We start from the raw sequence: 17827 nt of genomic DNA on the forward strand, positions 1-17827 counted from the left end.
CACATCGCCATGGGAACCTCATTACCACACTCCCGCACTCTCCAGTCAGCGTCTTTGCTGAGCAGATTCAGTAGCTTTTCAGAAAACAGAGGATGAAAAAAAAATAGAGAGAGAGAGAGAGACACTGGCAGGAGTGAAATCAGCCTTCACCTCCAGTGTAGAGGGAGTTGGAGAATAACAACGAGTGAAGCTCAGATCAAAAGACAGCAGTTTTAATAACTTTCAGCCGAGAGGACGGACATGGCAACAGATTGGGAAAAAAAGGAGGAATATAAGAGGATGCGAGATACAGATAATGATCTGAGCGAATGCTGGCCCCATTAGACTGTGAGACGGTTTGTGTGTGTGTGTCCACCTGTCTGTGGACGTCAGGCAGCCACCGCTGTGCCGCTTGTTAGAACATGGAAGTTTGTGTCTCAGGGGAAGTACTTGAGCCGGAGGTGGAATTTCTCAGACATCTTTCACTCTTGTTCTCCATCCTTCATTTCTGTCTCACCCCATCTCCTGCCGTGACACTTTCATATTCAGATAAGCCAGGAACAATGGCGCACATGCCTGATTGAAGCATCGCGCACATACGCCTCATCACACCGCCTTGTTAGACCGACCAGGGAGGCAGACGAGACAAAGGGACCAACGTCCCACTGTGGGAAATTATCTCAGAGTTTGAATCAATGCAGCAGAAATGGCTGCTGGGGATCTTGCTTTTCGTTTAAGGCAACGGATGACTGTCACCACTGCATCATTCTGTTTATTAGAGTGATGACATTTAAACAATTTGGATATTTGTTTATTTTAGATAACTGATCCTATCCTCAACCTCTTTTTCACTTCCCAACAGAGACAGGAGTTGGTTTTTTGCACTAGTGCAATAAAATTGAGATAAAAAAGATGCATGCTGAGTCCGAAATCACGTGCTGTTTGAGTAGGTACTACAATTGAATTTGAATTTGAATTTACGTCGCGACCGTTAAAAAAGTACACTCTAGTATGAATATGGGTAGTGTGAATGAAATTCGGATGTACTACATCTGTCATGTTGTTACTGTCACATGACCTACCAGCATCAGTTGCGTCGCTTTACTTCTATTCATAAATCCTCTCCCGTGGCCTAATGGGACAGTAAAGTGTCCATCAAATGCGCACTTCAGAATCCTGACGGAAGTAGTAGGTTTTTCGGGGACTTTTTGCTAATTGTTTTTTCAAATGTGTATTTTGGACATACTAATCTTTTGGCATATTGTTGTTTTTGCATTCTATCTAGTAGGAAAGTATTCGATTTCGGACGCAGAGGTAGAGTGCAACAGTGCCCGCCTAATTTTTCAGTGGCCTTGGTTGGGAATTAGGAAGTATTTTTCCTGTAGGGATTTTTAAAAAGATGTCATAAAAGAGTTATAAGCCATACACCAACAGCTAAGAATCATAACATTACATTATCTATTTGAAGCAAAACATATTTGAAACTCAGGGGAAATGCATGCACACACTGGCTTTAATGAGGGAAAGAACTTCTGTCCCATGAGGAATTGCAAATGACAATCAAATTAAAAACAATGGAGAGCAATGGAGAAATATGAAAGTATGGATTTAGATATAGATTATGTATACTAAAGTGATTTATTTTACATTTATGCAAAAATGGCTAAAATGGCAAAAATTACTAAAATAAAAATAAAGCTAAAAAGTAGTATTGAGATTAAGATTAATGTAAATAAATTACTAAAACTAAAATAAAAATAAAGCTAATATTAATAAATACTATACTAAAATAACAATAGAATAGAATAGAATAGAATAGAATAGAATAGAATAGAATAGAATAGAATAAAAAAATCAAAAAATCAAAAAAATCAAGCAACTGGCAAACTGTCCATTCACATTTATTTTGTATCATGTTACACCTTAAGATTTAATTAATTCCTCTGCTAATTCCATCTCATTTTCCCCAAAGTCTGTTTAGCAGTGACTCCCTCCTGTTAATGAACATTGTTTTAACGAGTGAACGACTGCAATTGTCCAGATAATCCATGCAAACAGATTCTGTTTAACAACTGTGACCACTTTTAGATGCACACTGGTGCTTTGGCTCCTTTTTGGCTGAAGCAGGATACTAACCTGACTTTATGGTCACTCACCGACCACCCACTCGCCGCATAGAAAGTACTGCTGTAAAAGTGAACAGATTTGTGTCTAGATACGAGGGAGAGTGCCAATGGGCATGAAATCCACAGCCCCCGGAGATGATACAAGATCAGCGTCATAAAAGCCCAGATGGCTGATAGCCTGTGGCAGACCTGCAGGACTATAGATGGCCATTCCACTATGGCCAATTATAGCAATCGCAACATCTCCCAGGAAAAATGAATGGCTCGGAGCAGGCAAAGCTGAAAAATGGTGTGTCTGCATGTGGGTTTGTTTCTAAACAACTTAAACTGACTGTTTGAAAAATAGGAGGAGTACCATAGACCAATGCATCAAAAGATGAATGCATAGGAAACGGCCTCAAAGTGTATTCCGTAAATTACTAGAATGATCTTGATCTGTGTGGTGGATCTCCATGATCCCCAACTAGACTCTATGATCTTCTGGCTAGCTTTGTTGTTGTTGTTTTTTGATTTATTATCAGGCTTGCAGGAAGTTGAATAATTAATGTCATTGAGTCGCTGGTTCCTGCATAGCGAATCAAAATCCCCCTATTACAGGGGAACGTCCTCTTAAAGTTAAAGGAGAACTTTTTTTTGTAAATTTGGAGTGCTGTCAGTACAGAGAACGACAAAAATCGGTGTTGCCTACACCGTGTTATCCTCTTTTAAAAAAATTTGCATCCTGTTGACTTCAATGGGGCAAGTTTTAAACCTGCTTTTAGCCTCTTAACATCCTTGATGTTGTCATTACAAGTGCACAGCCAATGTGAGTGATTCCTTCGGAGTGAACGCGGGTCAATCTGACTGCAGTAGATGTGAAAGATATGAATAAAAATGATGTTATTTCAGCCAGCGCACATACCTGTATTTACATCCTGTTTTCGGTCAAAGTCCATAGTAATCGATTGTCGAGTTCAGGTAGGTAACTAAACCTATGCGCGTGAACTCAAAAAAATGAGCTCAATGTTAAAATTGACCGGAGTTCTCCTTTAAACTGTCATTTTTATACATGCGTATAAAAAAAAATATATACACATACATATATATATATATATATATATATATACACACACACAATATATGAATACTGAATGAATATATATAGTTGTGAGTTGTGCAGCTTAATATTTTTGGGGGAAAATGGGATACTTTGATAAAAAAAAAAGAAAAATTATTTAAAATGCAAATCTCTTTTTTTTTTTTAGTTCAACAACTACAAGAAAGTATATTTTAAGTCTGTTACATTTCCAACTTTTGCATTTCCAAAATTACCAGATTTTTACAGGTAAAGTGAGCAAGCCTATCTTTTTCTCTTTCTATGAAATTATCCATCCAACCTACAAGCATTCCCGTCAGTCAGTTTGTAATCAAAAAAAGCTCATGCAGGCAATAGAATCAAGGTGTTGGGTCGACCACATGGGCAAAAGCTGCTAATTAATCTGCTGTAATGATGAGGCAGCAGCAGCTCTGGCTGGAAGCCATGCTCACCTCTATAGCACACCGCAGTCCAGACACCCCCAGTCTGGCAACCTGCTGTATTTAGGGCCAAGTCGCCTATTTCCCATCACCCTGCATGCCTAGAAATCAATACTTAATTACCTTCAAGCCCTCCCTTTTCAGAAACACACACACACACTGGCCGGAATAGAAAACTCAACGTATACAGGAAGCTATAACACAAAAACACATACAGAAGAATAAAGCCGCCCCACAACCATCCATTTGAACATTCAGGATCTCTTTGCCTCGTTTTCTTTTATTTCTTTCAACTCTTTCATCTTTTCCTGCACGGCCGTTTTCTGCTTAAGCTGGAGATTACATTTATGGCAAGAGCACAGTGAAATATGGGTTTGTGATGATTCTGCATAGGCAAAGAGGTCATAACTCAGTCTTAATGAGAGAGAAAGAGAGCAAGAGGAGGCCCAATCAACTGCACTGCCTCTGCATTACCTCTTCACACATCAGAGACATTACCCTGACAGCCACAGTAAAAATAACACCTGACAAACTGCTTTTTGATGAAATATTAATGATCTAATAACATTAGTCAGCCCTCCCGCTGACCCGGACCTTGATTTTCTGAGGTGAGCTGATTGCGTGTGGTGAGCAGTTTAAAATCAGTGAAGTTGAGGCGGAAACGTCATGTTCAGTCACACGGTACTGGTGATACATGAAGCAGAAAACACTGTGTCATGTACAGGATGTTGAATTCCCCACGCTAATGATGTTTTTTTGTTTTTTGTTATTTTCTCTCATTAAAGTGGAAGCACTATGTTTATTGCTAATATTTAGGGCTTAGAATTTGAATGAAACCTAAAGCCCCGTTCACACCAATAACTGCAAAGATAGCTATAAAGATAACTATATTAGCCTCCATACCATGCAGCGGACGATGTCATTCTGCTTATTCGAAGTGCGTGCTTGTCTGTCACTTGAAAGGCTCGAACTTGTAACAGCAGGATGGATTCTGATTGTCTGTCAATGTTTTTATCATTCATTAGCTGGATAAAGTCGCTCTGAAATTGTGAATTTAGGCATTACAACATAAAAATGTACAGTATTAAAAAAATTAGATTTGGTAATTAGATTACATTTGACAGTGTTATTAAATAGTTGTTTTTAAAGATTAACTTTGCATTGGATGATGTTAAACTTAATGTAAAAATAATGAGAATGCACAATTAAATATCCAATACTGACAGATACTAATAAATTAAAATGTCTAGTATCTGCTGATAATTAAGACACAGTAATGGTATTGTACATCCCTACAGAGTGCAACAGTCGGTTTCCGGAAATTAAAATTGCATTCATTTTCTCAATAGGGAAACTGATTTTGAATGGTAACTTATAAACCTTTAAAAACAGACTTGCTGTGAGCTACGAGGTTGTTAATTGATGGTATTTGCTCCTGCTGAAGATGTCATCCCTCAATATTTCAGCTTATTTTTAAAATAATCGTGCTTAACAGAGGAATTCCTGGTAAAAAAAACTGCATTACCCATGATGCTGTACAGAAAGTTACACCAATCAGAGAGCTGAAAAAAAATAAGTGGCAAAAGATCTGCTCCGCCCACTCACCTGAAGCACTGCAAATAGCGTAATCTAGGGGTGCTTCTCAATATCCCTCCTCGTCTCCTCTCTCCTCCGTCCTCCATCCTATGACCTGGAAACCGATCGAGCTCAGCCATCTTGAAGGACATCTCAATTCTCTAATTGCACCGCGAAGAGTCGAGGAGTCAAGTCAAGTCAAGTCAAGTATATTTGTATAGCGCTTTTCACAATACAGATTGTATCAAAGCAGCTTCACAGTATTAAATTAAAATAATACAACAAGGTTTGTTTCTAGTGGAAGTGAGGAGGCTTCCAGAGGAGTCATAAGCGAGGATACACAGGTGTATCCTATGCGGAAGGGTTTTATCGACTAAAACGTGACGCACGTATAAATTCTCCTCCTCCTTCACATCGGTCACAATAATTTTGATTTATACTTTACCTTTGCAGTTTATATAAACCACACATCTCACATATTTCAACAGGGTATCTTGCTTTATTATTATTTATTATGAATTTCTTAAATAAACAAACTTCAACAACATAAGGGCAGATCCTCTGAGCGCTGCTGATGACGCTGTGTGAAGTGACGCTCGAGTGATCAAGTATTCCAATGTATTAAAAAAAGCTTTCATTCAATCCCTCCATCCTCGCGTCTTTTCCTTGCAGCCATATATATTATATATATATATATATATATATATATATATATATATATATATATATATATATATATATATATATATATATGTGCATATTTTGCAATAAACTTAAAATATAGGCAATTGTTTTTATATAATCAACATTTGTAGGCTAAATGAATAGTTTTATGATTCTCCATTTTTAGATTAGATTATGCTGTTCACAATGCTTTGTGGTAGTTTGTTCCCTTACTAAAGCCGTTAAGTACACAGTCTTGTACCTTTGTATTTTCGTCTGATTTTCAAGTACTTTTTGCTTCAAATCAAAGTTTGTAATGTTATGATTCACCTTGTAGCTGATTGGCTTGGTTCATGGCTTATCAACAAAAAGCTTATGGCTTATTTAACAAAGACTTTTTTTTAAATCCCTATGGGGAAAAAATACTTCTGGAAACCAGCGCCCCTGAAAAAGGGGCGGGTGCTAATGCACTCTATTGGTAAACACATACCAAAACCCTGGCAACCAAACACAACACCCTAGCAACCAGACACCAAAGCCCTGACACTAGCATCATGCTATCATGAAATGCCACTTGATTTTCTTCTCTTATTTTTTGCTTTTTCATAGAATAGTATAAAAAGAGGACAGAAAATGATGTTGCAAGCTGGACTTGAACTGTGTGAGTGCTAAATATGTGTATAGAAATAAACTGACTTGAGACCGTGATGACCGTGAAGAATGTCAACAAACTCAAAATTCGGCACCAAGTTACTGTTCTGGAACAAAAGCTTGTTTTTGCTTGAATAACAACCATAAAAAGAATATGTTAACAGCTCAATGGCTGAAAAAGTCTCTGGGAGAGTGACTGAGAACTCTAAAATCAACCCAGCAGCCCCTTCATTTCTCTCTGCCCCAGTGTTCCTGTGCCTCATGGACTAATCCAGGGGCTCGAGAGGTGAAATTAAACCATTATGGCAGAGCACTGGAAGCAGCTTTCATTAAGAGAGTAATAAATGAGCTGCTTTGTTTCTCAGGCTCCTTAAACTCAAGCCCGTCTTTCATAGATCCAGATCTTTACAGCCTCTCCGTCTGCAACCCAAACACAGACATGGACTCGGGTTTCACCTCTGTTTGGAGAGGCGGAAAGTGGGGGGTAGCAAATGAAAAGACGATGGGGGAAAAAAAGACCAACAAACTGAACAACTGCATCGATTTAACCGAGTATACAGCGGGAGAGGGAGAGTTAACAGAACCAATTATTGGCTGCGCTCTGGGCAGGAAGCAGAACTCTCTGTTGCTGCCTGTGCCGCCTCAAGTTTTAATTAAAACGCCTCTTTCCTTTCAAAAAAATGACAGTGCAGGGAAAGAAAGAAGACAATGAGAAAAAACAGTCCCAGTCAAAACAGACCCCACAACGACAACAGGCTTTTGTGAGGTGCTGGGGGAAGTTTGGGAGTTTAAAGTAATAAAGTAAAAGTTTACTTGAAAATTTTAATTCAGTCGTCATTTACTCTCCCTCATGGTGTCCCAAACCTTGATGCAGGGCACATAATGATGGCTTCTCACATTCTACAACCATTCTTTGTCGTTATGCTAGAGTAAATATGCCACCAAGCTATCTACAGTGCATTTACTCATTTTGCAGATGCTTCTGTCCAAAGCAACTTACGAAGTCAACAATGATTTATATAGAGAAAGTGTTATCCGAAGCAAACACCAGCTGATCTGTGATAGTCTTGAAGCATCATTTAGAATAGGTTGAAAATCATAAACAAATCAGTAACGTTTTATACCATATGGCATCATCTCCCAGACAAAGTAGAGCCGCCACTGTAAAATCTCCAGCTAGTATTATACACAAAAACACACAGTCAGTAAGGCAGGACTTGAGATTAACTTTTTTGCTCACCAGCCACAGTGACTGCATCAAGTTACTAGCCACTCAGCATTTTCACTGGCCACAAATTTGACATCGTTACCATAGGGAAAAATTGCCATATAGATATTTTTAATATTGTCTCATAATTTGGCAACCAGTATATTAGGCTGCTGTCACTTTAAGACCTGACGCACGGACCCATTACACTGTTTTATATAGCCAATATACTTGTCTTTATGTCCGCCCAGAGTAAAATTATGCTCAATACGCGCAATCCCTCACCGAAATTCACGCCCTGTAACACCAACAATATTCATCCAGAGCAAATGAAAAGAGTGAGGAAAGGGACGCTGGTTTGTGTATCAACTTGCTGGCAGGAGAGATTAACGAGCGAGAATGCGCGGCTGGTATTGTGTAACCTGCGGAGGAGTTTCAGATATTTCAGTACTGATATCGAAAAATTTATATTTTTGACTACTCTACATTGTACTTAGTTTATCATTTCAGATGCCTTTTTACAAGACTACAGCTGAAAAATGTATGTTAAATAAAACGTGGCTAGGAGTGACTGCATTACACGCCACCACTAAAATCCACAGGCATTTGGTGGGTTGTCGGGTGTTAAAGGGATAGATCAGCCACAAATTTAAATTAGCCCATGCTTTACTCAACCTGAAGCCATCCTAGGTATATATGACATTCTTCTTTCAGACAAATACAATCTGAGTTATATTAAAAAATGTCCTGACTATATATGTCCTAAAGTCAGTGGGTATATTTTTTCCATAAAAGTCCATCAAAGTGCATCAATCCGTGATAAAATTTCTCGAAGCGGCTCTGCAGGGGTTAATAAAGGCCTTCTGAAGCGAAGCGATGAGTTTGTGTAAGAAAAATATCCATATTTAAAACTTTATCGACTAAAATAACTAGCTTCCGGCAGACGGCCGTACGCAAGTCGACCTACGGCAAAAGCGCATCAATCATTTTTTGGGTGAACTATCCCTTTAAGTAAGCCTGAAGCTTGGCCTTAACAACCTTTGGAAACATACCACAATAATCAATTCACCCTGCCACAATCTCTCCTCCGGACACACTGGGGAGGATCCCATATCTGCTGACGGGGCCACTTTCCCAATGCGCCATTTGACCAGTCTCACACTGAGAAAGAGGAAGACAAAGAGAAAAAAATGGTGTTCTAGCTCTTTCTGCTGATTGCACTTACATATATTCGCTCTGCCCCCAACCAGGTGACTTTTAAATCATCCGATAAAATGTTTTTTGGAGGGTGGGGGTGGTATTGTGTGACGCAGAGCCATAAATCCAAATAGACAGCGCAGCACTTTCAGAGGGGACTGATTTTTATGGCTATTTTAAAGTCTAAACTCATGGTTCAGTGCGATAGAGTTGCACTGCTTTCCAGCTGTTTATTATAGCTCTTTAGCCCAACTTCTAAATGGATAACCTGATAATTGACACAAGATAATTATCTCCTAAGAACACAAACACGCCAATTATTGCATTAGATAACATTATCAAACCAAGTAGAATATTTTCTCATAACCAACTTAATTCTTCTTAGACATGTTTGCAGTTACCTTTAATCAGCTGGCCCGAATGTGATTTTTGGGGACGTTCGCCATTCACCACAGTTCTAAATGTGTACAAACATTTGCCCGTTTGTTTTAACGAGGCCATTTCAGACCTCATTTGCTAATCTAGTGATGCTGAAAAAGCCACAGAGCGTGAAGTGAGACAGGAAAATCAGAAACCCATAAAAGACATGAAACCAGCAGGGCTTTGAGGTCTGCCTGTCCCACTGTGATGCCACACACCAACACACAAACACACCCCCCATCCACCATCTGGTTGCCGTGTCTGGAGAGTCCAGAGAGATCTCTCGAAGGACCGAAGATGGTCTCGGTGAGCTGCATCACCCAGATGCCCTGAAGCAATTTATCAGGGTCCAAAACTGCAGCAGGAAGAGTGTGTGAGCACAAATACATAGATCGAAACACCTGGATACTTCAATCTGATTTATGACAACCCAAACTACCCTGTTAGCTGGTCACCAGAATATGCTGTGTTTTGGATGCTGGTGTCACATCTTAACCAATAAAACTTCTTTGATTAACTAGCTTCATAGTAATGCTGAAACACAAGCTAAACTGGCACTATAATAGAGCTGTCACCACGATATCATGGCCTAAAGAACTCACAACAATAATGATATTATCACAATATCTAAAGTTAAAAAAAATAAAATAATGAATGCTATTCATATTTAGGCTAACTTTATTTGTGTATTTTCATTCCAAAAAATAAATAAATAAATCTCACTCAAAAGTTGCATTTTATGACTACGTCAAGGTGCAATACCACCACCTACTATGCTGGAGTCTCAACCAGATGGCTACTGGAACTTGATTATTTAAGATATTATTGTATGTGTTGGTATTAACAAAATCAATATCATTATCTAACATCTATCAGTTATCATCGATACCAGTATTTTGCGACACCCCTACACCAAACCATCACTAGCTTGCAAAAACCAACCTGGGAACAAAATTATTCATATACTTCACATCAAGCCAGCATCAACCAGCCTGGATCAGCACTAACCAGCATAATCCAACCTGCACCATCATTAATGCTCAGCTTAACTAGCAATAAACAGTATAAACCAGCCTGAATCTACATGAATTTTCAGCTAAAATCTTACGCAAAACTTAATTAACCTACACAGGACCATCACTATCCAACATGTAACTACCTAGATCAACACCAAAACAGCACAAAACTACCTAGAACAGCACTGACCAGCATAATCCAACCTAGAAAGTCAAATGACAGTCAAAACACACACACACACACGCGTAACGAAAAGCAAACAGCTGTCCTATTTCATTTAAAAATCATCAGGTCAGCACATCCATAAAACCATGGCGGCCCATTGGCCCTCACATTAATATTTAATAGAGATTTAAATCGGTTCCTTCAGTCTTTTTGAGAAAGATTTCGACAAAAGGGGGGGGGGGGGGGGACTCGTATCTCTTTCCATCACCTTTCTGAGCAAGCATTCATTTAGAGCGATCTCATTTGCAGGTGCATTAGTGCTTTTCGCTCGCTGCTCTCTGAGTCTCAGGCGCTGCTGACAGCGATACGGAAGATAGAGGAAACATGTAAACGTCCTTTAACCCCTCTGTGCACAAAGATGACTCAGTCTTTTAATGATGAAGAGGTTCATAATCAACCGTACAAGAACAACTTCTCTCCTCCTTAGCGTCTGTGTGTGCGCGCAGTATTGCTGCTTTTGCTTTAACCATATGGCTGTCTAAAATACTTGATTCTGATTGGTCAATGGCAGCATTCTGAAAGAAGATCACATCACATGTATTTGCATAATGACTACTAAACTGAATTGTGTCTATAATTTTGAAGCAAATCAATATTAATCAATATTTCACACAAATGAATGTGTTACTTTAGAAAGTAGCAGAGTAATAACTAAGATATTATTACAGTCAGCTGGTCACCATTGTAAAATAAGAGATGGATAGATGGAAGAAAAAGAACATGGTCATCCTAAATCTCAGCCAGCATGGCACAGCAAGAGAGGGATAAGATGAATTTGCATGCCATGGACAAGTAGAAAAAAGAGAAAGGGAAATAGGAAAAGTGTGGTCAGCATCTGTAGCTCATTATTCACATCAGCTGCAGTAATTTCCAACACACAGATCTGTCCACCCTTAAATAAATTATGGGCACGTTGTGTGCATTTAGTCGACTCCATGATAGAGATTGATTGGAGAGAAAGCATGAATAAATCTTCACACAGACAAAAAACACACACATAAATGTCTGCATGCATTGTAACTAGGGTTGTCAGTGGATTTAGCCTAAATTTTAAATGCAATTAATCAAACTATCAGTCAAATAATTTCGATAATAATAGTTTAGATATATAAAATATACTGTAATAAAAATAATAATATAATTTTAATATATAATAATATATTGTAATAATATATATATAACTTTTACACTATAATAAAAAATTATAATATAATAAAAAATATTATACTAAGGCCTGGTTTCACAAACAAAGCTTAGATTAAGCCAGGAGTGGGTCTTAGTGGACATTTACCGGTAAGTAGCTTTTATAAACGTGCCTTAGAAAAAAAAAAACATTACTGGTGAGCATCTTGAGACAAAACAACGACACTGACATATTTTAAAAGATGCCAGTGCAAGTTGCATTCAGTTAAAACAGCTCAAACATACATTTTAGTCTGGGATAGGCTAAACCTTATCTGTGAAACTGGTGGGAAACTATATAAATTTATTTACACATATATCATTTAAATAAATATAATCATTTACGGACTATGTGCCAATGGTAGTACCATCTCCCTGCAATGTTTGTGGATAAACTTCACTGGGTTCCTTTGTCTCTGACAGAACAACGGTCAAGCGTTGGCTCAGTCTGAGGTGAAGTCATTAGATAAAAACTCTCTCTCACTGCAGCGGTTACGGAGGACAGAACGTGTGACTTCAGATCAGGCTTGTTTATTTGGGCCAGTGACGTGGGAACAAGGACTTCAGCGATGCACTTACTGACATGACCACACTCTCAGACCTTTTTAAATGGTGAGGGCTTGAGCGATGGTTTGGATGTCTGAGAATGTTTGTGTGTGTTAGGAGTCTAGAGTGCTTTCTATAACCTAGGCTATTTGATGTTGCCACTGAGAGAAAAATGTCAAAATGACAGCCCAATCGAACCTGCACTTAAAACCCTGACTGAGCACTTAAATCCTCCTAAACGCACATGAACGGCGAACAGATAAGAAAGCACACTAGAGTAAAGATGATCATGGCATTCTTCAAAATAAAGCTGATTTTTATAACCTGCATCAATCTCTAATCAACTCAACTGAAAATGTAAAACGTCGTTGATGATCCACACATCACAACACTGAGCCATATGTTTTTGGAGGTGACGGGTAAAAACGAGTACTTTGTGATTTCAAATGAAATTGTTTCATTTTTCACATTCTGATAAAAGATTAAGAAGCAAATAATGTGCACAGATGAATCATGAACAATAAGACCTAAAGCAAGACTTTTCGACTTTAAATGAAGACCAGACCAGAAGAAAGACTGTGTATTAATGTACTTGGTTAACAGAATATTAATAAATAATAATTTTAAAAACAATATAATTATGGCCATCGCCTTCTAACATTACCTGATTCACACATTAGTAGTGTTTAAAATTGCAAAGGCATGTCTGCATTCATAATTCATCAGGTTTATGGCGTTATTAGGCCCTGCTGGTGAACTGCGCTCACTGACGCATTGGAAACGTGTCAAAACGGAGTCACTCCACTTTCCACAAACCCAGATGGTCCCCCAGACCCTCATCTTCCACTCCCACCCACACACACACACACACACACACACACACAATTTGCTTTTTGTCTCCCTCCCCCATCTCTTTCATTCGCTCTCTCCGCTCTCTCATCCGACGCGCACATGGCTTTGACACATTGTTTGTGGTCATCGGGCTGGTTTGGCAATTAGTAGCCATAATCTGATCTGACTGATATAGGCTCAAGGAGAGTATAATACACACAAATCTACCACAGCAAACACACTTTAAACCACAAAGGCCAATTGCCTTTCAATTAGCCACTATAACAAGGGATCACTAACCCCGTTCCCTCCATCTGTCGCCTTCAAACACATTTCAACCTGAACGTGGGGGGGGGGCTCTCAAAGTGAATTGCAACAACACTTTTGTCTGTTCTGAATGTCTGAAAAGTAAATCAGACACATTAGAGCTTGCGCAGACATCATTTAGTGCTGATTGGCTTGTGATGCAAAAAAAAAAGCATGCACGATTAGGCAAAGTGAGTTACCGAGCAGCAGAGAGTTGAAAATAAAACCGTGTCTGAATTGTGAACTACACACAGACTTGAGCAATACCTGCATGAGTGTTTTCAGACAGAAGGACAGGCAAACAGGTTGTGTGATGGATGGAATTGGATAGGCAGTGGAGATGGAAACAAATAGAGAATCCCTTCATGTTGGCTGTGTGTTCATTACTGATCTGGAGACCAATCTCACGACACACACACACACACACACACACACACACAGCATGCCGAACTGAACGTCTGATTTCTGGCATGGCTGCAACAACCAGTCAACCACCATCTGTCAAATGCCAGACAAGGAGGGAGATTTTTTTTTTCTCCCTTTCTCATTTTTACGGTGTTTCTGCTTGATTTTCAGAATAAATCATTGACGTGACCTGAATACAACACAATACTGGTCTTCATCTGTGGTTCACAAAATTTAAATGTCCCTGAACAGGACACATATGTCTAAATACATATAGCAAGATATGTATACTCATCCAATATGGGTTTGTCAATTAAATAGTTCACCTGAAAAAGAAAATGATCTATGTCGTTATTTATTTACCCTCATGCCATTCCAAACCTGTCTAGCTTTCTTTCTTCAGTCAGTGGAACACAAAAGGAGACGTGAGGCAGAATGACAGTCAACATCCACTTTCATTGTGTGGAAGAAAGACTGAGACTGTCAGTCTCTAACATTCTTCTTAACATCTCCTTTTGTGCCCCATAGAAGAAAGCAAGTCATACAGAATTTTGACGATATAAATAGAGTAAATGACAGAATGATCTGGGTGAACTATCCTGAATGTGTGGTTATATTCTTTTCGCTTGCTTTTTAAATGTATCTAAGATTAAAGTGCATTATAAAAAGTCAGTTGATTAATTTTTACAGCCCAAAAATCACACCAAACCAAATGGTACCTTTCCAAAAATACTTTTTTTACCTCTAAGAAAACATTTAAATAGCCAAGACAAATAACATAAAAATGACATGTCTAAGCCTTACAGATCATACTGCACATTGCATCTTCAGCACACGTCTTAAGGTTACCAAATATCATTTACGTTTACCCACACACTAGTATGTGACCGGTAGACCATTTTGAACCAGCAACAAACCGGCTAGTCATAACAGCTTCCCTTGGTCATAACTGGACATTAGCAAGTCCAAGATGGTCATTAACTGTTTTTTAGCTGGTCCAGAGCAGGTTAAGGAAAAATGTTTTCTGGTTGCTCATACATTGACCTGCTATAAAACAGCTATTATGTTCTTTACCACAGTTACCATGTTAAAATCCAGCAGGGTTTAAGTAATCCAACCAGTTTCATTCATTCCTCAACATTCAGCACCACGACCATCCCGCTTCTGTGGAACCGCCACAGAAACTCCTTCTCAACTGCGTTGGAAGCCATAAAAATATGTTTCCATACTCAACTTAGTCCTCACGAATAAAGTCCAGCGCAATTTCCTGCTACGAGACATTTACCTGTCAAACCTGGAGCGCGACACACTCCACGGAGCGCGTCAAAAAGAGACAAACATCCACATATTTACCTTCCATCGCGAAAACGGCCGTTACAGCACACAAAGTCGTTATTAATCCCACAGTCATGGTAAAAGGCATTGGCCGCTGCCGCGGTGTCCACTTGATTTGGGAAAACCGGACGGCGTGGCGTGCGCGTAAAATCCGTCACTTGTCACGAAGGGTGATATTCCAGCGAGCGAGCGGCGTGGAGTCACATCGCAGGCAGTAGTAAAAGAGTGAGTGAGTGGATGCTGCCACGGACGCTGAGCGCCGAGACGAGAGCTTGGGAGACAACGGACCCCCCCCAAAAAAAAACCCCTTTAAAACGGATGGACCAATCAGAGACTGCAAACCGAAACCCACCAACCAATCACAGACATTCTCTCCTTTCAGCACGCATTGTTATTCAAAACAAAAACTTTTCAGTGATTCTCTATAAGGTGAGATACGTCTTCGGTTGGAAGGGAAATAGCGAACTCAGGTGGCCACAAGTGGAACTTCACAGTTCAGATTCAAAGGTGTAATCACTTCTCTCAAGTGCTTTTTTTATTTTGTTGTCCTTTGGTGCCACCTAAATCGCAAAATATTAAATTAGACGCTTCTCTAAATCAGTCTTTAAATAGCTGTCATCCAACACAATGTTGCTTTTTGACTTAAAAATCGTTTGCATGAAACCGAGTGCAGATGAGGTGACTAACATAAAAACGTATTTATTTAAGGCAATATATAAAAGCAATAATATAAAAACATTTTATATGTTATGTATAATAATAATACAGTTACATTTAAAACATAACTTACTGTACAAATAAATCTAGTTTTCTAGAAAGTTTTACAAATCCACACAGAACTAACTGGATGATGCTACTGTTGTAATGGACATTATAACAAAATTAAAAATGATCATGAGCCTATTCTTTTTACTGATCATAATTCATGTCTACATTTAGAGCAAGAATAAAGCTTGTGTCCCTGGAACATAATTCAGGTCTAAACAGGTGAAAGGTATTTGTCTAAAGACAGATTTGGCTCTGGTTTGCGCCTCTTCTCTTATGACTGATGGTTTTAGAATAAGCATTTGACATGAAACTTTATAAAAATGACACGGTCTGGGTTGTTCTTGCAACAGGTCTGTCAGGAGAAATAAATCAAATAGTTCCTTGTCTTTCTAATCATCTGGGCAAGCAGTAGTTGTAAATGATTTGAAAGCAATAGAAGTAGTAGGTCTGATATAAAACACAACATCTTTCATCATCCTGCAAGACTCCAGCCCAAAGGTAGACAGCAAATTACGACTGAAGTAATCTGCAAAGTGAAAGTGGGGTTTAAGTAAAGGCAGACGATTGGAAGAGACATAGAAAGTGAGTCAGAGAGACCATGCGGTTGATACATTTAAGGGGAGGTTCTACAGGTGAACACATTCTCGCCTTTCCTTTCACTTTAATGGGATTAAAAGAAACTTTGAAGCAAATAAAAACAAGATTGTGACTTCACCTATCTAAGCTTCAAACATATAAAATATGAATAATAGTATTACATTTGCATATTATGAAACAAAATGTGCATATTTTCAAAATGATGTAGATCCAACAGAAAATGTCACAATTGACCCTTCGCTAAGCCACGCCCGAAAACCACCACAGGCCAATCGTGGCTTAGCAACCGTAACTAGGCGCGGGAGGTCTGGCAAGCTTTCGAGCGAGAGGGAAACATGCCGCGTTGTGCGTATGGATTGTGCATATCTGATACCCGGTATCCTAAAATTTTGGACGGGGTGGTGGATTTTGTTCCCTTTCCGAAACCTAAAACCCAAAGGGAGAAATGTCGGGCGTCATCTTCATTTATATAGCGCTTTTAACAATGTAGATTGTTCCAAAGCAGCTTTACATTGATAATAGGAAATTAAAAGTAAAGTGTTTTGGCTTTATAGCAGCTCTAGAATAAAGTTATTGTCCAGCTCGTGGATCAAGCAGTGTGATTAAAGGCAAGACGGAGGCTCACTGACATAATTTAACGGTACTTAAAAATATATTTCAGCATTTTGTTAATCGACGGCTAAACTAGTAACGTTACCCCAATCTGATCGCGACTCTCCCGGTGTTAGTTCTAGTAAAAGTAAAAGTTAGTAAAAGGAGGGAACATCAGGGGGCTTGCCGGAGATCTCCAAGGAAAAGGTTGGTATGCAAACTTAATCAGTTCATAACAGTAAGTTAGTCCGACGTGTGAGCAGTAACGTTAGCCTGGCGCACTACAAATATAAGCGGGAGAATGTTATCATTGCAAAGTGGTCAGGCTAATGTCTTGTGTTTATTCCACGATACATATGGATAAGCTGTTTGATTTATAAATATTAGAATATTTTCACATTTCACTTACCCTGCTGTGCATGCACAGCTGTTCCTCAATTTGTGTGTTTCCCATTTGAATCGTCAGCATATGAGGCGGCTGCTGCTTGCGCTGGGACCTAACGTTATAGACTTCGTTAACGTTAACGTTATAGGCTCTCTCATATTTTCACCTGTCCGCCAAAAATGACTAATTATCTCCTTAGGAATGTCTGAAACCAGTGCATACATACGGTAATAGACGTGCCAGGCGCAAAAGCTTGACAGGCGTAGCAACAGTAACTAAGGAGGGCGGGGCTTAGCGAAGGGTCAA

General features: G+C 39.1%; 1 protein-coding gene across 1 annotated transcript in view; it reads right to left on the reverse strand.

Annotated features, from left to right (window-relative positions):
- Positions 1-15405, reverse strand: part of ephb1 (EPH receptor B1) — a 240319-nt gene extending 224914 nt beyond the window's left edge. The window contains exon 1 of the mRNA XM_084119768.1: positions 15199-15405. Coding sequence (XP_083975894.1) covers positions 15199-15268 — 70 coding nt within the window. The 5' untranslated portion in view covers positions 15269-15405. The remainder of the gene's footprint in view (positions 1-15198) is intronic.
- Between the last annotated feature and the right edge of the window lie 2422 nt (positions 15406-17827).

The sequence above is a fragment of the Abramis brama genome (assembly GCF_963993115.1).
Source record: "Abramis brama genome assembly, chromosome: 7".
Classification (NCBI taxonomy): Eukaryota; Metazoa; Chordata; class Actinopteri; order Cypriniformes; family Leuciscidae; genus Abramis; species Abramis brama.